This window comes from Gordionus sp. m RMFG-2023, chromosome 4 (assembly GCF_954871325.1).
Source record: "Gordionus sp. m RMFG-2023 chromosome 4, tfGorSpeb1-WG-v2, whole genome shotgun sequence".
Taxonomy (NCBI): domain Eukaryota; kingdom Metazoa; phylum Nematomorpha; class Gordioida; order Chordodea; family Parachordodidae; genus Gordionus; species Gordionus sp. m RMFG-2023.
Window position 1 is genome coordinate 27,785,639 of NC_088778.1, and position 21,834 is coordinate 27,807,472.

At 26.9% G+C, this 21,834-nt stretch overlaps 1 protein-coding gene across 2 annotated transcripts; it reads right to left on the reverse strand.

Moving 5' to 3' along the window:
- Nucleotides 1–3,458: 3,458 nt before the first annotated feature.
- LOC135929083 (probable protein disulfide-isomerase A4) lies at nucleotides 3,459–20,833 on the reverse strand. 2 transcript variants are annotated; one of them, XM_065465579.1, is made up of 10 exons: nucleotides 20,699–20,833; nucleotides 20,355–20,575; nucleotides 15,731–15,913; nucleotides 13,386–13,524; nucleotides 12,908–12,970; nucleotides 12,119–12,214; nucleotides 11,365–11,490; nucleotides 10,860–10,896; nucleotides 4,902–5,047; nucleotides 3,459–3,619 (listed from the first exon to the last, which is right to left on the reverse strand). In XM_065465579.1, exons 2-10 carry the CDS (start codon nucleotides 20,566–20,568, stop codon nucleotides 3,580–3,582), a joined length of 1,044 nt encoding a protein of 347 aa, XP_065321651.1. In that variant the 5' UTR covers nucleotides 20,569–20,575; nucleotides 20,699–20,833; the 3' UTR covers nucleotides 3,459–3,579. The 2 variants fall into 2 exon arrangements, with proteins under 2 accessions (XP_065321651.1, XP_065321652.1); XM_065465580.1 differs by lacking the exons at nucleotides 3,459–3,619; nucleotides 4,902–5,047 and adding an exon at nucleotides 8,830–9,852.
- Between the last annotated feature and the right edge of the window lie 1,001 nt (nucleotides 20,834–21,834).

A 21,834-nucleotide genomic window follows, 5' to 3' on the forward strand; every position in this document is an offset into this window, starting at 1 on the left:
TTGAATCCGCTCATAATGGGTTGATTATTTGTTGATCATTACTAGTAGTGGTAATCATCTAAAAATTTAATATTAAATATAATTTATTATATCGTCATCATTCATTCCATAAAATAAAATTTGTCTAGTTTAATTTTTGTAATGAAATGAACTCGAACATAATATTTTATGGATTGAATTCAAATATTATGTTTTTAATATTATAAAACGTAAAATAAAATTTTAATGTATTTAAAAATCTCTAAAAATATATCTAGAAACAAAATGTTTTTATAAAAGTGTATCTAGATGCAGGTAGGGGAGACTGGGGTTAGGTAAACTCCGGGGCTTTTAAAATTAAATACACCAGAAGGTTAAAATTTTATCCTAATATAGTTTTTATTAGTTTACATCTATAGACAAAAAATATTTTGAAATTATTAAAATTTTATTTAAGAAATAAAATTTTGTTGAAATCTTCAAAAGATTTTTACATGACAGAATTTTTATCAAAATATATAATAATTTATATGTAAATTAAATTTTATAGCAAAGTTTAAACACTCTTCAGAAAGTTTTATGATTATTTATTATATCCAGATTTTATTTCAATCATAATTTGTCAATTTAGAGCTAGTGGGGTTTGCTGAACCATGCACGTCAAATGGCAGTTAATAAAGAAAAAAAATTCAAAATCTTGAAAAGGCAATTTCTTGGCTGTTTTACGAGTAGTATTTACGATTTATGCTAAAAAATCATAATCTAACCATAAGATCTTTATTTTTTTATGTCCAAAATGTTTATTAAATTAACAAAAATTATTTCATTTTTTATATATAATTAGCTTCAATTTATAAGTATTATGATATTTTGAACAATAAAACAAAATTATTCAATACGAATCATTATTAATAAATAAAAATGCATTTCAATTTATAATTACCTAAAAAACCCAATGGTTTAGGAACCCCCATTAATGTGGTTTGCCTCACCCCGCTATTGGGGCTTGTTGGACAAAATTTTTACTTTTACAAAAAATAAAATTTAAAAAAAATTAATTATATCCTTAAATTTTTTTATAAGGCCCCTTTATAAAGTATTGTTTTCGGTATCTAATCATATTTTATTTTTTATATTATGTAAAAAAAACCAGAAACTATAGCCAATTTTTTAAAAATAGGTTCGATTACCCCCAGTCACCCCTACAAATAATTTCGAATATTTAAGAATAATGTCAAAGATATAAGATAAAATTTGAATAATATGAAGAAAAAAAAATCAAATTTATCATAATAAATCGATCGAATACGGAATACCAAATTATCCTAAAAATAATTTATTTTCCTTATTCGTATTTGATTCGAATTTTTGAATCATAGTTTTGTTATTTGTAAATACGAATCGAATAACGAACAATTCGTCTTAAATATATGCATAATTCAATTTATATTCTTATTTCTTATGTCAACAACAAAGGGTATTACAAGATACTCCTATTATTTCTTGAAATAAAATTGCAATTTTTGCTACTGAATTCTCTCATTCACTAAACGCGATTAAGTAAACATTTTTTTCACCATGCATAATTCTTATTTAAAAGATTGGATGGTACTTATCTCTTGTTATATTACACATTACTATTTCTCCAGTTATAACTCACGTAGGATTTAGGATGAAAGTAATTTATTTCTCTGACAGATATTTATGCCTGATTCGATTCACGTCTATCAATCGAATAAGAATAAAGCTTTGCTATAAATTGTATTCTCATCTAGTTCACATGTATGCTGTTGTTATATAATAAACATACATATAAATTACATCAAATACATTATTCATACCCAAATTCGTCGTTACCCCTCATTCGCAGTTAGCACTAATTTGCGGCAAACAATACAATAATCCAGTCTATTTAGTATATTTCGCCACGAATTCGCGCTAATTGTGAATGGTATGACAAATTAAGTCCCAAGTGCCGAATTGTTACGATAAAAATGGATGGGGGAAAATTTTAGATTATCTTTGATTAAATTTAGAGTTTGCCCTATTTTTTTTAAATAATGTCTGGCTGAGGCGACCGGAATGAACAATAAATGAGCTGCCATGGACGTTTTTGCTCTAGAGGTCTAAGGCTGCCTTATGAGATGGATAAATTGTATTAACAAGAGTTTCCCACATTGGCACTAAGGATATGAAAGCAGAAGTAGAGTGATATGAGGAAGTGAATTCCTAGACTAGCGAGAATAGAGGTTGCTTGCATCCAAGAGAGGTATGAGAATTTGATATTCGAAATTGAGAGAGTATTTTATTATTGCACTTTATCCCCCTAATAGGTAGACATAGATGTACAAGTCTCGTTTTGTAAACTATTGGGCGTGTCTGATTCTGCAATAGAATTAATTCATTATAATAAAATCATGTAAAAAAAATTTAAAGGTAGCTTGAAAGAATTATTTACTTTTGTTCTTACATTCAAAAAATATAATACCTTTAGTTATAGTTAATATTTTGGCAAAAATAAAAAGTTACAAGCCATATAAAAATTATGATATCACGCTTTAAGCGCGTGGTCAGCCAAATGCATTAACTCTAAAAATTTTGTCAATAATTAGTGCGTATTTAATACATTTTACCATTTCAACCCGTTTGGTAGATTATTAGAAGAGATCGCAATATTGGCAAAATAAATTACCAATATTGGCATCATGCTAGAAGGAAAATTATAGAAGAACGAGTATCTGGATGAGCAAATATGTAAAGCCTGATTAGTAGGTAGTAATTTATCAAGCAGTTTTTCTAGTCATAAAAAACCAGTTGTAAACGAAAGAAAAATGGCTCAGTCTTTAGTGTCGAATTTTTAATTGCATTTCAAAATTGAGTCTAAATACATTTAGGTTTCTTTTCCTCTGTTTCAAAATTTTTTTGTTATGATTTTATGATCATGATAGTGTTAAAAAGACCGATTTTGGTAGAAATTTACAAATGGGCCGAGTCTGAATATTTGGCTCATAAATGGCAGAAAGGTTTAGACCTTTATTTGCCAAACCTCGAGGCTTGCATAGTATTAATTTTGGTTAGAAATCTTCATAGACCCATTTTTAAAAAACGACCCATATGGGGCATTTCAACAGTCTTAATTATAAATATTACTTGTTCTTTTCGTTTAATTTATTAATATAATATAAAAAAGTAAGTTATAATATAAAGTTCAAACAGGTTATCAAGGTCTTTTTAAAGTTTAGTTCCAGGTCCTGGATTCAGTAAATTATATCGATTTATATTCGGTTTGTACCCCTGATTTAAATTTATTACTTTTCTAAAGTTAAATATTGTCATTTTTTTAAAAAAAATTGTTACAAACGCGAATGGTGGGTAATTTAATCGAACATTAACATTAAGAAGATACAATTTATTTCCATTTTTTTTTCTGAATAATATTACATTATAAAATTATTTTGACAGGTTTATTGGTTAACAAAATAAACATTCCCATTTTTAACAATAACTAAATATTTAATAAAAATTAAGTTGCAGTTATTATAATAGGATTCTGAATTTTGATGTTCTCGATTATTATTGCTTTGGCCATTATACCATTATTCAATTATTGTCAGCTTCTTTTATTCGGGGGGGTCCGTTGCTAGATAATACGAGAAAAATTATACATTTATCTTTGTCTAAACTCTAAAATTATATTATATATATTTTTTCATAATTAAACCAGGTATTTTTCAATATACGGTAAATCAAAAATTAGATATCTGGTTTACTGTCCTATTACTCATAGCATCTATTAGAGCTCTTTATGGACAAATCCGGTTGGACTTGGACAGACATTTAGGTTGGATTCATAGTAGGATCCGATCCGACACGATTTAACAGCTGAGCGATTTTTTATAAAAAAAGTTTAAAGATCAATTTCACTTTATAAAAATCAATATTTCTTAAATTATTATAAAGAATAGGATTAAAAATAAAATTAACATTAAACCCTCGAGCGCTGCACACCGCTGCGCTACGTTTGCCCTCTCACTCTGTTTCATAGAGAGCAAGATTCGTTGGCTTAGAGCCTCACAAGAGCATAATTTATTTTATATATAAAAACAAATGGAGGGGAAAAGTAATAATGAAATTTTTTTAACGATCGGGGGAGGGGGCAAAAGGAAGGTGGTAGACATTAGGGAAATGTACGATTAGAATGCGTAAGACATTCTAGAGATTAAAAAAATATATTAAAGAAATTTGCTCCAAAGATGGAGACGGAACCAATTTTATAATTGAAGAAAACCGAAAATCACAAACCTTTAAGGCATATGCCAACTAGTTAATAAAGAAGAATTGATCTCATAAACAGATTTTGAAAATCGATCAGCTGTTAAATCGTGTCGGATCGGAACCCACTGTAAATTCAGCCTTACTCAATAGGATTTGGATTTAGAAATAAAAAAAACATATTCCTGATCGGACCCAAACCTCAAAATTTTTTAAATTTCTTTCTTACTTACTTTTTTTCTTTTCTTTTCTTTCCTTCCCTTCCTTTCTCTTTCCTTGTTTTTTTATTTCAACCGACCAATTAAAATTCTTTTATTTTTGGATGGGACTTATTTCTAAAATAAAACTCCAAACTCGGATCTTTGAAAAAAAATTAATATTTCTCAGATTGTTTCGGTCTTAAATTTTTTTTATTATTGAGTGAAGGTAGAACCTGAAATTATAGATTCAGTGCAAGCTCTAATATTTCTCTTATTAAGTTAAAGACAATAAATCAAAAGAATAACAGTTACTATGGGATTTTACTTTTTAACATAAATCTTTCAATTGAAATTTTGCATCATTTAGAATACTTATTTTTATGACTCGCTGCATTCGATTTCATAATCAATAAGAAAATCAACCCTATCTGTTCATGTATAAAAATTTACTTGCTATTGTTTATGAATCCGAGAGAGCGATAATTGTCGTTAGTGACACTTAAATGTGACAAGCCATTGAAGATTACAAGAAGGCTCGTGACAGCAATCACCAATCCTATCGAACATCCCACAATGGCGTACATAAAGTTTTTATTCTAAAAATAAACAAAATTATATTTAAAAGTCAATGATAACGGCAAATATTCGGGCGTTAAAATAGGTTCATATTAAATGATCCATTCTTCCTAACGCATCCGTCCCGAAATTGAATACTTTTATATAGTAGAGAATTATATTATGATAAAATAATTGAAAGCCCATTCAATAAATTAATTTGCCTCTATTACTTTGTATATCAATGAGTTATATTATTATTAGTTTTTTTCCCCCATTAATTTTTAAAAGAAGTTGAATAACATTAGCCAAGATGGGGGATCGTAAATATCATTTTGACCTATTAATGGTCAAAATTTTTCTAGCGGATGAAAATGCTCAATTTTTTCAAAATATAGCAAATAAATCCTATATAAAAAATCTAGCCTGGTGCGTATATGCACCGTTAACCATTATGAAATTAAACTAGTAAAATATTCCCCCCCCCACACCCCTCTCCCTTAAAAATGTATACAATCTATTACTATAAAGAAGAATTTGAAAGTTAAAATTAGTAAAAGTTAATAAATTTATAAAATAGTGACTAAAACTCAAGATTTATTTAGAAAAAAAGGCATTTTTTAAAAAAAAAATAAATGAAATTCCAAAATTATTTTTATAAACATATAATATAACCAAAGGCAGGGGACCTAAAGACTTCTAAATTTATGGGGGAAAACTCCATCTAATATTGCTCCCCACCCCCTTAGTAAAATCCTGGATACCTCTTTGTTATCATTTTATATCTTGGAACACGTAGGACGTGAAAATATAAATAAATAAATAAAGGTGAAAAGAAAATGATTCTTCAATATTTAATAATTGCAAAACAATATATAAAAGATAAATAATGCATGTTAAAATGAAAATTTTCTTAAATAAGAATTTTGGCATTTAATTTCACCAATTAAAGAATTGTTTTTGTATATATCGTATTGGGATATGGAATCCACGGGACGATTCAAAATCTTTCAATTTTAAATCAGTTATTAAAGGGAATTTTTAAATTTTAAAAATCTGATTTGACATTTTTCAAGAAGTCATACAGTACCAACACTGTTCAGACAATTTTACTATCAACTTTTGAACTACTCTTAATTTATCTTTATTTATACATACATAGTATATTTTTAATACAAAATTTAATGGCAGAAATGTGTAAAATTTACAGCTTCTACATATGTTGGAATATATTTCCCGTCAAATCCAACTTTTCAAAGTTAAATATTGGTCTTAATATAAATTTATTCGAAAAGACATTTGCTAGGCAAATACAAAATAATAGCAAAATATAGGCATAAGAATTTTTAAAAATTTTCAGCAAGCGAGAAAAAGTTATAAAAGAATTAATGTCAAAATGAAAATTTAATATAAATATATAAATGACAGATAGCCATTGAGAAATAAATATTTTAATGCTCTAATAACATTAATACTTATCACAAAAAAAATCTATTTATTGTTGGTATATGAGCGGACCTCAAAAAATTCCTATATTTAGCGTAGCATCATTTTATAGATTAAGTTTGGAGAATGAACAATAATATCATCGATACATAACATTTATTTCATACCTAGAAGATAATTGAAAATTCTATATTCGAGTTGGAAGAATTAAATCATATAAATATTATATTAAGTTGTTATTGTATCTAAAAAATTATCGTCGCATTAAGTCTAAATCATCTGGTCTCATCCGTCATCAGAACTCGGTTCAAGAAACAGTCCGTCCATTAGGTCGTTCACTCAAAAATATTTTTAAAAAAAAACACCTGATAGTCGTAAAAAAGTAATTTTAGAATTTTAAATTTTTTTTAAAATTTCTAATCTATATAAGAGCATCTTACCTCTTTTATAGTCAATTTTGAGTAAAATGTAGGCCAAATATATTGGGCAGATAAAATGATAAAATAAACATTATAATCTAAAATTTTTGAGATTTTTTTTATTATATCATTTTTGAATTAAGAATAAAATAATGTTATTGGGTTATTTTTTAATATAATTATAATCAATTATTGTCATAATTGGGAGACTTTGATTTGTAAAATTTGATTTTTGGTAAAATCAGTATGTATTACGTTTGATGAGTCATTTTTATTTTTATAATTTTATGTTTTAGTTAAATTGGTGAGTCATTGTTATTTTTATAATTTTATGTTTTAGTTTAATCGCGTTAACATTTTATTTTTAGATTTATAAAAGTTAATTATTGTAAAGTCATTATGATGATAGGATTTAATTATTTATTTGTCATGATTATTGCTTCCCTATAAAAGGGAAGCGAAAATTGTAAATAATCAATTCATTTCTTTTTTTGAATTTTTTTTAACAATTAATTTTTTTTTAACAATTAATTTTTTTTCGATTTATTACTATTATAAAATTATTGTTTGTTTTTTTTTTGGTTTGATTATAAATTTATTTTGGATTGAAATAAAGTTGGGATTACTCGAAATCATTGTGGTGGAAAATTTTAACAATAGAATAAGAAAAACTTTAGACGGTCACAACGTAATAATTATAACAAAAAATAATTTTAAACTTTATCGTATATAGATTTAATTTTTCAGAATCTTATTGAATTAATATGATTCTAAATGAACTAAGTGAGCTAGGTCATGGTTGGTGATTGGATAGTTATCCTATATTGCATATTCATGTTTAATTTTGATTAAAACAAAAGCAAGTTATTTTCAATGAATATTTATCAATTTAAAATATTAATTTTTTTAATATAATATATAAATTTAATTTACTAATTATTGCGTATTATGTTATTATAAATAAATTAATATGCCTTCAGGCTTATAGTATTATAAAAATATGGGGAAAAAAATTTAATTTTATATATAGACCTCTATTTTATGTGTGGACTAACTATCACATATAGGTGTCCCAACATACCCAGAGTAAAGTATGGTACATTGTTCACATTAACAAGGTTATTCATAATATGCCAACAAAAATTACAAAGCTGCTCTACGGTAACTGTTAAAATAAGATATTTACCAAGTGACCATTTTAACAGGATCATTCTTATTTTCTCTGTCGATAAATTTTAAGTAGCTATATTTCTTTTCTTTCTTAAATATCATTACGTTTATTTCCCCTTTCTCAATTTGTATTCTATCAATTTATCTCCTTATTTTCGTTATTTTTTTCCCTTCGTTCTGTTCCGATTCTATGATTTGAATTATTAAAATATAGCAGAAAGATGATGAGTATCACATTTTTTTTCACAACTTTCTCATATAGTAACGTAGCTTGCCCTGCCATGTAGAAAGAAACTCTAGATATTATGTTAATCTTTAATGATTTATCCTTCATTTTAGAATTGAAGACTGTTTTAAACTTTTAAAATCAAATATCATAAATTTTTTTTTATAAATCAAACAATAATTTTTTATATTATATATTATCTATCACGCGGAAAACACCCAAAAACCTTTTCGAGAAGGGGGCAAGCATATTTTTTTTCATGGAGAATAAATTACGGGAAAGGGTAGGGCTAGGGGTCTCATTTTTTTTAGCGAATCCAATGTAACAGCGACACGCAATCTTAAATGATAGCGGCTCCTATATTATTTTCTCGTTTTCTTATTTCTTTTTTCTTGTATTGTGCTATTTTTGGCCAAATAAATGGATCTTAATTTTGTATGTCTTAAACTAAATAAATTTTTTGAGCATCATAAAAGATGAGTTTATTATATTAATTAGATTGATTCTTATATATCACCACAAATAAATTGTAAATATAATTTTCTAAATTTTAAGTGTTTTAAGATTGTATAGTGTATCATGGTTACAAACCCAAAATTAAATTCTTCTTTTTTAAAAAAATTAAAGGAAAATCACAATTTCCTTAAAAAAAATACATCATTATATTATATAATGTTAAATGGACATTTTGAAATTAAAAATTATTATAATATTTGGCGTTAAAATTTGTAGCAATAAGTAAATTCTTCAAAATATTATAATTATTATTTAATATAATGTTTTTTTTGAAGGAAAAAAAAACATTTTGATTCATTCATTTATATATAAGCTTATTATCCTAAAGTTACAATTTTTTTTAAAAAAATCCCTTTTTGAAAGCTTAAAATAAATACAAAATTACAAATAAACGGATAATAGTTTGTTTTTTTAGCTAAAGGGCAATAATGTAGATATATTACTAGATTGGCGATTCATTCATTAAAAGTATATATTTACATAGGAGTCAACTGTAGCGCCATTTTATGGTTTGAAGGTCGACTAATTGTCTTATTTACATTTAATTGACGCGCAAACCACAATTATTTAATGAATGAATCACCAATCAAGTTTTATGTATATAGGGTCAGATTTTTTTAATAATTATATCAAATTTTTTAAAATATTTTTAAAATAAAATGACTGAAATTAAAGGAATGACTATAGCTAGCACCCATTGCAAAAGTTTAGTTTAAGGTTGAATAAATTATACTTTTGATAATTTTTTAAAATTATTTTTTTAGGGTACGAAACTATAATCACGTGACGGCCCTTAACACATATAGATAAATATTCCCATTTATGGTAGTACATATCATTATAAGATTAGAAATTTGGCAAAAAAAATATGATTAATATTTTTGGATATGTAATGTTTTTTTTCTTCTTCCTTTTTGTTCACTTATTCTTTCTTCAGACTTTTATAGAAAGGAGGTGTGATTGACGGCTGTCTCATCCAACTTATCCCTATGAACACAACTATCAAAGCGGTCGAAGCAACAACTAGAGCGGCTGAGGCCCCTATCACTGATAGCATAAAATTTCTTTGCTGTAAATTTTTTTTTATCAATTTAAAAAAAAAATATTATTTAATTATTAAATTAGCATTTAATTCAATATCTAACAATCCCAATTAAAAAAGCCTTTGAAGTCCGGAACAAGAATTTAATCATCATTTTTTTTTAATAATCTCTTTCAAGAAATTAGAATTATTTTTCCTAGACTAGAAATATTTGTAAATAATTATATAGGAGAAAAAAAGAGAAGAAAAGCTGTTCAACACTATATGAACTCATTACAGCTATTTTCAAAAGTGCTCAGTTAATGGTACACCATTCCCAACAGGCGTTTAGGCCAAGTCAGAGCACCCTGTCCTAACAAGTGACCTTATCTCGATAAATATAATAATCACACTTTTACTTTACAAAAAGAAATTGAAAAAAAATTTCTAATTATTTAGCAAATACAAAAAAAATGTTTAAACAAATGTAGTAATCTTCTATCAAACTGTGTTTTATAGTATGGGTCAAAAAAAAAATTGGTAAAAGTTGGATGAGACCACCCTTCCATGAATATATAATATAAAATTTTAACTCCTTATTAAAGTTTCGCCTTCTAGTTTCAATCATAAAAATAAATTAAATTAATTTAGCCAATAATTTCTTTCTAATCGAGTAACAATTAAATATTACATTTAGTACATTATTAGACCAAATCCAAAAAGCAAAATTACTTTTCTTTTCGTTATAAATGTCAATCAAAAAACTTAGGACAACTGTGTCTTAATTCTTAATATATAAATAAAAAGGCTGGCAATTCATTCGTTCATTTAAATTAATTGTATCTCAATTATAAATCAGGTGGTGGCACGCCATTTAGGTTTCCCAAAAAATAATTTTTTATAAAATTAAATGAAACTTTGTATTTTTTTAATTTAATGTATATTGATTACACGAGAAATCAAAATGGCGTGTCACCAGCTAATTTGTATTCAAGAACGCATCAAAATCCATTTTTAAGGAATGAATCGTCATATATAATAAAATCAAAACTTACCGCTAATTCGTATTCCATTTTTGACACTATTTCATCCCTTTAGTAAAAAAAAAATGACAATAAATGAAAATGATCAATTTCTAAATTAGAGATTACAGGATAACCGAATCGATACTAAAAGTATCGATCGATAACCGATACTAAATAATAATACTAAATTTATTGGAGAAAAAAGCAATGATATTATTCATAAATATTTTAAATTATTTATTAAAGTTATCTCTTAAATTTATGAAAGTTATCTCTAAATTTTAAATTAAAAGTTAAAAAAAAATAATTGGAAAACATCACTTTCTTTCTTATCGGTTTAGAAAATTTCAATTTGCATAATGATTCTTTTTCTTTCTAAATTTATAGTTTTAATTTAAATAATGCAAGCTAAAAAGGAAAATCAAATAAATTATGAAGGTTAATGGTTATTTTTGGATATCGGCCATTTCTAATCCGTATCTCCGATGAAATAATAAGAAAGATGGAGGAGAATTAATTAATTTAAAATATTTACAAGGAGGAAGCTTTTTGAGGAACTCTTTCTCCCCTGACGGTTTTGTACCAGCGGGAGGCAAAAGACATGAGTTTGATAGCGCTAAATTCTGGTTGATTGTAAGTGTAGAGTTTGGATTTTCGAAAGCTAAATTATTTAAAAAAATAAAAATTTAAGTACAGAATAATGAAGATTAAGAAAATAGGGTTTATAACATAGTTTGTAACCTGGGCCAAAAAAGAGTTCTAATTTTGGTAGTTCTGACTTTATTTAAAAAAATTTAGAAAAACTGGTTTGCATTTTTGTTAGAAAAGTCCTAGAAATTTAAAAATGGGTTCTAGTTCCGGGTTCCATAATTTTTAAAAAATAGTTCCAGGTCCTGGTTCTTCGATTTGTGTCCTGGTTTTCCGAGTCTTACTTCTGGATCGGATTCTAAACTCTGGTTTATGTCCGTTTCTGTATCCATAATGCTTACAACTACCACTCAAAGAATTTTGTGAATTGTGATAGGTTGATATTTTGGATCCAATAAAAAAAAATGGTCATATACATCGAACTGAATTATTAGATATGGTAAGAGGTGGACAACATTTAAATGTATTAGCATATATTGGTGGAAATGTTTTGATACTTGATAAACCAAATATTAAAGTATGTGCAAACATCTTACAAAAAGCGTTTGATATTGGGGATCATTTCATAAAAGTTTTGATATTTTTTTCAAAACTTTAGTCATTTTAATATTAAATTATATTTAATATAAAATTGTATTTACAATAAAACGGCAGGAAATTCTCTAACACCAAATCTATTCTCCAATTCATCCGATACTTCGACATCGACTTTGCCTATGTTCATTTTGCTGTTCAATCTAATATACGACCAGTAAAATACATGTGCTAATTTATGATGATATTCCATGACCTATAGAATATGGATTACAATATTCCAGCCCGACCGGTACCCGGCTCTAGCGGGTTTCGGTTCGGGCCTTTTTAAAATAATAAATTCAGTTCGGTTCGGGCTGGGTCCGACTTTTTTAAAAATTTGTGTAGGACCGGGTCGCGGTTAAATTATTTTTAAATATATCATTCAATTTTGTGAAATAAATTGGTATATTTTTAAATTCATGCAAGAAACAAGGTGCCAATAGTTTTTTGCTTGCAGAATATTTTTTTAAAATAATTTTTCTATATTTAAATGAATTCGGGCCGGTCGATAATAATTTTTTTTTATTATTTCAGGAGATTAAGAAAAACTTAGTTTAGTATAGGGTCGGGCTTTAAAAAAAATTTCGGGCAGGGCCTGTTAGGCCCAATGCAGATCGATACTACAGAGGTCAAATCTTAGGTCCAATTCAGACTGAATATTTTCCTCCCTATTTTAATGCCGATCCGATTTAAAATATTTTTAAAAGTTTTTGACAATGACCGGCTCCGATTTATTATTTTTTTTATCTATTTTCCCACCCGGCTTAGACTCAGTTTCTTCGATTCAGTTTAAACAGGATATTGGGGCTGTAAGCCATTTGTGATTATATATCATAATTAAAAATAAAAATTACTTTGACGCGACTAGTTCCCAAATCGGCATTATTTCTGCAGTTTTATTGTTCGAAGGTTCGTAGCTTAAAATATTATGGAATATGAATGAGTTTAAGAACGCTAACAAACTTAAAGGGAGAATAGCTAAATTCGTGTTCCGCACAAACTCTAGGGGGTAAAAATTCTTCTATTTTGCCTGCCATTTTAACTTTTTTAGTTTGTATTAGAGTAACATATGCTATTAAAAAATAAAAGATGTTAACCCTGAGATTATTTTTTAAGGCGATATAAATAAGGATAATTTTTTAGGCGGTAGAGTTAACTCTTAAGACATACGTAACTAATAAAAACACATTTTCATTTTTTATAATAAAAAGAATAAATAGCCAACTCAAAATAGAAGCTATAATTTTACAAAAATTATCTAAAATAACTAATATATATATTTTTTATTCTTATATAATATATTTGAGCAATAAAAATTAATTAAGGACTCACAATAGTACAAACCAATCACCGGAGGCACCCCCTTGAGCAACTTGGGTGATTTTATCAAAGTTTTCGTCGTTTAGTTCTCTCACCACGCTTTCCTTGTGAGACAAAAGCCATTTTAAAACGGCGTCATCATCCCATTCTCCTAGAATTTGCGCGAATTAAAAAAAAAGGAGGTCAATAATATTTCAACCAAATAAAAGCTACATATATCGATTAGAGAGACAAAGCCCGGCCCGCGGTTCGGGTCGTAATTTTAAAAAAATAACCGACTCGCCTGGTCAATTTAAAAAAAAAATATATCGGGCTAGGTCAGGCCTGGCAAAAATTTATGTTTGAAAATTGTTAACGAGTCGAAGTGGGGAGGGCCGGTCAATTTCTGAACAGCCTTTGATTTTAAAAAATTCAAAAATATCTAGATTTTTAAATTTTGCAGCAACCATTTAAAAACTAAATAAACATCACCACACACACTATAGGTCTGACGTAACCACCAATATTTTTTTAAAAAAATCGAAAGTTAAATATGACAATACGGCGTAGCTCTCTCTCTTTCTCTTCCAATGAAATTCGTAACAAAAATATTAAAAAATTCATCCATTACCAGTGCGTGCATATATAGAGCGTTTAAGCTTTGCCATCCTTTTTTAACTTAAAAAAAATATGTAACGCGTTCCTTGTTTTAGCTGATGTTATCTTTTTCTTTTAAATATTAGTATCTTAAAAATTTTCGATAATCCTGCATTCATAGCACGAATTTGTAAGGACTCGTTTATATTAAACGCGTTTTGTTCAAACGATACGGTTTTCAACACTTTTGAAATTACAGCTGATTCATCGTAGCGACAATAGGTTTTGACATAGACGATGTTTTTCAAAATTTATCATGGCGTTTTCATCGCTTCGTTCCATATATCAGCTTTAATTACCGCACCGGTTGAATTAAACGCATTTACTATAATTGAGGCGTGCGTTATAAAAAAAAGGAATTGGGTTGCAAATTATATTATCGTCTGCCTAATTAATATTTTATTTTTTAAGGTTAAATTATTTATTTTACATTTTATGTAATATTTAAGTTTAATTTATATTTTAAATAAATCAATAAGAAGAGATTTTTGGTGCCTCATTATTATTCTTATCTGGAAGGCCGTAGATCAACGTGTAAAATGAATGAATTAAAAAGGTATTGATCCAGCAAACCTAATTTAATTTTTAAAAAGGTTTCTAACGCTAGGCGGTAATTTGACCAATTAGCGGGGTACGCATTATTTGCGTTTGAAGTGTGCGCCTTATACGCTTGATTTTTATCCATAATACTATTTTTTTTTTTTTAAATATATGAAATAGCAAGTGATGAAACAGAAAAAAAAAATAATAGTGCAATTTATTTCGAGAATCATTTTCTTACATTTTGCAACCAACATTTACATTTTCAAAATTTTTAAGTGATATTAAAAGCAACAATGTAATATAAGTTTAAATAGATACTTTGTAAGTTTAAAACGATATATTTTAGTTACCATCAGTTTTTAAAAAAAATTTTACCTTCTCCTATATTATTAAAAGCAACAATGTAATATAATAAGTTTAAATAGATACTTTGTAAGTTTAAAACGATATATTTTAGTTACCATCAGTTTTAAAAAAAAATTTTACCTTCTCCTATATTCCCCCTCCCCTCTTCAATCGCTAAATGAATTCCATATAAATAAACGTTCCTAATTTTGGCCCAATCCAAATTGGCATAAGCCAAGTTTTCATTCTAAAAATCTGTCTCCGTTATATTTTGACAATAAGAACTTTAGACTTTATATAAAGCATATATTTATTTTAATTTCTTATGCTTGGATTAAAAAAAATAAATTGTTAAGGATATAATAAGAAACTTATGCCAACATTTTCTTAAAAAAAAAATAAGAAATAAAGAAAGAAAAACTTAAAAAACCAGTTAACCAAAATAAATAAAATTTGGAATATATATACTAAGATTAAAATAATTTTCGCATCAAAATAATTCGCGGGCGGGGGAGGGGGAGCAATGCTGGCACCTATTCCCTTTGAGATTATTGTGGCATAGGTTATTATTAAAAGTTAAAATTTTAATAAACGGATCCGGTCTTCACTGAGATATGACCCTTTTAGAATTTGCGCTGATCCATGGATCTGTTAGTTGGGGGGGGGGGGTCTTTTTTAATACCTTATTAGGGCGAAATATCTTTGTGCCATTTTTATATAATATAAATTTTAACATGCTTGGGGTGCCCCCACTCCATCTGAATATCGAAAATGCTATATAATATTACTAAACATGTGCTATATGTATGTATTAACTAGTATTTCTTTCAAACCGTCGTATAAGATGGGAATCTCTTTCCTCCAAAAGATCAAAGCTGGAAAAGTGGTTACACCGTGCTCTTTGGCTTCCTCTATATTGTTCACTTTAATCATCTCTATTCCGTAACGACCCGCATCGTCATCAATGTGCTCCAATTCGGCAAGCACTTCGTCGCATTTGGCACAATTTTTGGTGTCTTTAAATAGGATAATAGGGATTATATAATATAATTTTAAAAAAAGTAAACCAAGAAGAATCTCATTCATACCCTCCAATTTCACCAAACAGAGAGCCCTTGCTTACTTGATAATAGGTCTGGTTGAAAAATTTTCTTATATATTTACCCAGTGTTGTTGAAAAGCTCGATCTGGGTCGATTTTTAAAAACGACCCGAATTAATATTTTAGCCAAAATAATATTTTGTAAGCCTGGGAATTTTGCTCCTAAATGACAAATAGGCTTAGACTTCAATTTGCCAAATTTCGAACCATTAGTTTTTATAAGGATTTTGAAGAAATTATAAACTTCTCTCATTGCTATAAATTAAAATAAACTCAAAAAAAAAAGAAAGATATTAAATGATTATTTTAAACTTTCTGTCCACAAGCTATGTATATCATTTTTTTTTCTTCCAAGTTTCAAATCTTAAAAGAGAAAAATTATTTGGTTTAATTTATTTTTGATTATGGTCCAATTCAAGGAAATTTTTTGTGCAACAGCTGATTTATTTAAATTTACATTCGTCTATTTATCACATGACCTGTCAGATTTGATATTAATATTACCTAGGTCACATATCTTTAACCATTAATCCAACTCTACTTCAGATGCTTCTTCAATTTTTAAAATATATTCCACAACAAAAAAAAATTTCCTTCAGTTTTGAACATTCCTTGAGATGAAGCTATTTACCAAATTTTTGATAGCTAATTGAGACAATATAATAAAAATAAATTTGAAATAACCTCTATTGTTTTCAAAATCAATACTACTCGGTTAAATAATATCATATTCATAATTTTTTTTTTTTAATTTTTCATAGCTAAATATTACCAACAAAACAGCTGTAATATTTACAAGTATAAAATTTTATTTATTAAATTTTTTTCTTTTAAAATAAAAAAGAGTTTTAAATTGATATAATTGAAAACATATAACAATACTTCTTTATTTTAAAACAAAAATTATCTAAAATTTCTCTAAACTTATTTTTTATATAAATTTGGTGTCGAAGTTTTTATGAATTATTTATTGACTATTTTATTTTTAATATTAAATTTGATGATTTGCGAATTTGACGGCGGGGAACAAAAAGAGTATTAAAAAATTAATATGTATTCTCATTCGATAGAAGATGTATGTAATCCGATTCTATAAGATATCTTAAGTGGGTAGATTCCCTGGGAAAAAAAAAAATTTTTTAAAATTTTGAGGGAGTAATACTCTTGTGAATTCTTGTTTAGCGAAGATTTTTTTTAAAAATGGTTTAGAAAAAAAAGTAGATTAATTCTTATAATCCTGAGGGGGGGGGGGGGTAATTAGGAAAAATTAATTGGCACGATTCTCCCAGAACAAACTAATAAAATCTCGGACTGATTCCGCAGGTTGGGTTAGCCAATATAAACATATGGCAGAAAGTTTAAAAATACTTCTTTTAAAAAAACGGCCTTAAATTTTTTCTATAAAAATATCAGGATCGGACTGAAAATTCTCTAAAGAAGATTAATATGTAGTCTTAGTTTATCTAAATTTTGATCTTTAATTGATAAATAAAAACTATTATTGAAATATCGTTGGAATAACGATTAAAGCTTTCCTTGGAGAGCTTAAAATTTGGATTCATTTATTTCAAATGATAAAAATCCATCGAAGCGATTTTATTTTCAATGGTAAAATGTTACATTTTTTGAGACTATATGGGGAAGAGTGATGGCGATTAACTATTAACTAAAGTTGGTTGGTAATGAGGTTGGAAAGAAAAAATGTTCATGTAAAATAAATGTTATTTTACTGATCTCTCAACCCAATGAGTGCGGTACTTTTACTGAAAATACATGTAATTGATGGTTCTAGGCGCGCGATTCGGGAGCCTTCCGGAGGATTTAAAAAAATATAAATATCATTTTGTAAGAGAAACCGAAGAAACAGACATGAAAGTAGTAGCAGGTTCCTGAATTATAAATTTAGGTCATCATTTCTCTACCTAAATATATATCCAAAATTATTTTAAATTACGGGAAATTCTGTCTTTAAAGACTATATCACAGCCAGTTGTGAAGTGAGAAGGTAAAAATTTTATTATATATGGTGGATATAAATAATTTATAAATACAAAAAAAATTTCTAAAAATTATTAGTGGAGTTATTAAATATCATTTTTTTTAAAATATGTGGCATTTAGTATGTATTATTAGTTTAACCTGCCCATCCCGTGAAAGAGAGGGGTAAGGTAATAATAAATAGATCTTTGGAGTTGGAATGTTATCAGAAAATCAAATCGGCGTGCATTATGTAAAAAAATAATAATAATATTACATGGGCATGCAAAAATGTGATGTAATCTCCAAGTAACCCTGCATTCATAGTTAGTGAGAATTCCCGTATACGAAATATGATACAAATATAAGCATTTTTCATTCATTTTTGTATACTTCGAAGCGAATTCGCGCTAACTGTGAATGCAGAGTAGCGTGTAAAATATATCCTTATTAGACGATAATAGTTTTAACAAAAATGATATAGTTAACATTTTAGGTTTATATTATTTGAATATTAACAATTTTTTTAATAGATAACTAAGAGTTAAGGCAAAAACGGGTTAATAACGTTAGTGGTTTATCTCGATAAAATTATCAAAAATATGATTATTTAGTTTGTAAGCGAAAACGAAAACCTGTGTATATAAAATTTCAACCCGAACCGATTTTATTATTTTCTTGCGAAACCGAACTTTTAAGTGTTATTTTTTTTAATCAAACCGAGAGCCGATCGGATTCTTTTCGGTTCGGTTCCCTTGATAAAATGATACTTTTTGATGAAGAAGACAAATTTGTCCAGATATAATTATTTTAATTTTTTTCTTTAAAGAACTTGTTCAGCACATGCCAACGAGTTAATTAATAAAAATATCTCCTGCGTTTTTTTAAAATTATAATTTAGTCACACGCATCTATCCATTCTATATTATATAATATATTTCTTAAATTGTTTTTATGGTTAGAATTTCTAATGATGCAAATTTTCAATTATATATTATGAAAAAATTCAATAAAAAAAATTTTTTTTTTATTAGAGCCAAGGTCAAGATATATTAATTACTAATTGATTTTATCTGTGGGAATTATATATCTAATTTTATGTAAAAATTTTAAATAAGATAAGAATTGATTAATTATTTTGCATGATAATTATTGAAAGAATGGCACATAATGTGTCCGTAAATAGTAATGTTGTTTAAGAAGTTCAATTAAGATTATAACCAAAATATGTGAGCCTGAACATTTTGCTCATAGATGGCAGAAAGGGTTGGACATCTGTTCGCTAAATTTCGAGGCTTGGATAATATTATTTTAGCTAAAATCTTAATCGGCCCCCTTTTAAAAATCGACCTCGGGATTTTTAACAACAATAGTAATGAGATATGGAATCCATTAAGGATACAGTATTTCTCAATTTTAAATCATACCCTAAGAGCCATTTTTTTAAATATTAAAATGCGATTTGACAAGAAATGTATTCCAGCATGTATGATTCATCCACATTGTGATTTCCAGACAATTTAGCAATATGAATTTAAAAAAAAATATATATAATCTAGACAAAATATCTGAAGTTCACATTGTGAGCATGTGGCAAATCAGGTTTTTTCAAATTTTATAAATCACCGCTAAGAAATGATTTAAAATTGAAACTGAGAAATCCAGTTATTATTATTGTTTGTAATTAAGATTTCTTTTAGATCAAACTTTCTTAAGATACAATTCTTTCATTCATTTAAACCAGCTGGATAAAGCAATACTCAAAAAGAGCGCCTGTTTTGTTTTAATCAGGTCGCACTTATAGTAAGCAGGAAATATCATGATGTCGCTCAAGCGATGAACGAAAGGCGTTTCGCGCTAAACGACGCCTTAATTTTAAAAGTATACATGTTTTTAGAAGTTAAATAAAATTTGGCCATTAGATACTTCACTTGATTTTTAAAATATAATGAGTAATATTTTTATTTTTTTACAAAGCAGATGAGATATGGCAAGGCCTCATTTACAGTAAGCGCGAAATCCCACCTTATTATTATGAGTTGAATAGTTTAAAATAAATAAAAAATTAAACAAAAAAATTGTGCTTATTGATAAACAAGCTAATTATTAATATCTAGGTGTTAGGGAAGACAAAAATGTCCTTAAAACTCTTAAACATAATTTTAACATTATTTTTTGACCACTTGATATCAATTTAAATAAATAAATGGGTAGGTGCTAGCGATGCCACTGCATATTTGTCAGATTTTATTATAGCTTAAAGTAAACGATTTTCTAATTTGGAATCAATTATCTGTCCAAATTAGACATATGAGGGGAAATCGTTTTGAAGGGTAAAATATTGTTACCTTAAAAGATTCAAAATAAAATGTGACTTACAAAATATAACGGATACGTAATCCTTCTGATCTACCATATTTTCGAAGGCTTCCCTGACCAAATCTTCGATAACTTCTTCATCTCCTTCTTCAGCGGCGCAAATCAAAAACGAATTTAATAAAAGGCAGACGATTAAGAGATATGAGCAGACGATATTTGACAGGGTAATAATATTCAAATGTTTTCTTTTGGAAGTGGATAATTTGCAGTTCATTTCTTATCTGTCATAAAAAATGATACAATAATAAATGAAATCTTTAATGAATCTATTTACAAAAAAAAAGTAAACAACAACTATAATTAATTGATTAATTAATTAAATCAATATTTTAATATACCCATACCTTATATTATATAAAATATTAAATTTTTATGGCTCAAATAAATTTTCGTAAATTAAATATATTATTTTTAAGAATTATTAGCTAAAATATTAGACATTTTTTTAAATTTTAAGAAAAATATTAATTCTTTTTTTCTAGTAATTACAAATTTATAAAAAAAAATTGAAATTATAAGCAGATTGTCGTCAATTCATTTCCATATGTTTTTTTTTATTATTTTATAAATTTTTTTGAAAAAAACTTGAATGTTTGCTCCTTTAAACTTTTAAATATTCGATTTGCTTAAGCAATGCGAAATTAATAGTTAGGGAAATCACAGCTGATTCGTCACAATAAAATACTTTTTTGCTATTGGCTCTTGCATAGATCTGTGCGTCATAGACAATTTCTACAGGGCCGGAAAAGTTGCCGTTTAGATGAGCCACGCCGCCAGACTTGTCACTAATTTTTTATGGCCGCAACGTGACGTAAAATTCTTAGATAATTAATTAATCATATTTAATAAGAAATTATTTTTAAATTTGAATTTTAAAGTTAATAAAATACAATTATTATATGAATTGTATTGGTATATACAGAATTTGCCGTTGTTTCGAACAGAAACTCTTATTATGAAAGCACAAAATATTTAAAACAACATTTTTTTTATATATTGTTTTCATTGAATTCGTAAATCATATAAAAAATATTAAAAAAAATGTCAATTGACCCTATTTTTGCCGTTCTTTCGAAACAAATTCTCAATTAAAACGAGTATTTAAAATTATAACAAGTATTTAAACTTATTTATAATTAATAAATTAAAGTCAGCGGAATATCTATAAAATCATTATTTTAAAAAATTTGTTAAAAATAACTTTTTGCATCAATGGTATTGTATTTATAAACTTTTTAGATAGCAAGAATATCTATAAAGTTAGGGTTTGCCATTGTTTCCACACAGAAATATTATGAGAGCGCAAAATATGTAAACAACATTTTTTATTTTTGTTATCACTCAATTCTAAGTCAAACATCATATAAAAAAATGTCAATATCTCTATCTTTATAATTCTTTCGAACAAATTCTTATTCAAAACGAACAAATAATTTTTTACATTAAACTATAATTATTTCATATAAAGTCAGTGGCATAT

What these genes read in the sequence shown, in the direction of transcription:
- LOC135929083 (XM_065465579.1), bottom strand. Translation starts at nt 20,568, where the DNA reads ATGAACTGCAAATTATCCACTTCCAAAAGAAAACATTTGAATATTATT. An exon ending in GGTGATTGGTTTGTACTATT is followed by an intron (nt 12,971 to 13,385) that starts GTGAGTCCTTAA and finishes TAATATTTTAAG; the next exon opens with CTACGAACCTTCGAACAATA. An exon ending in AAATGGAATACGAATTAGCG is followed by an intron (nt 5,048 to 10,859) that starts GTAAGTTTTGAT and finishes GTTTATTTTTAG; the next exon opens with AATAAAAACTTTATGTACGC.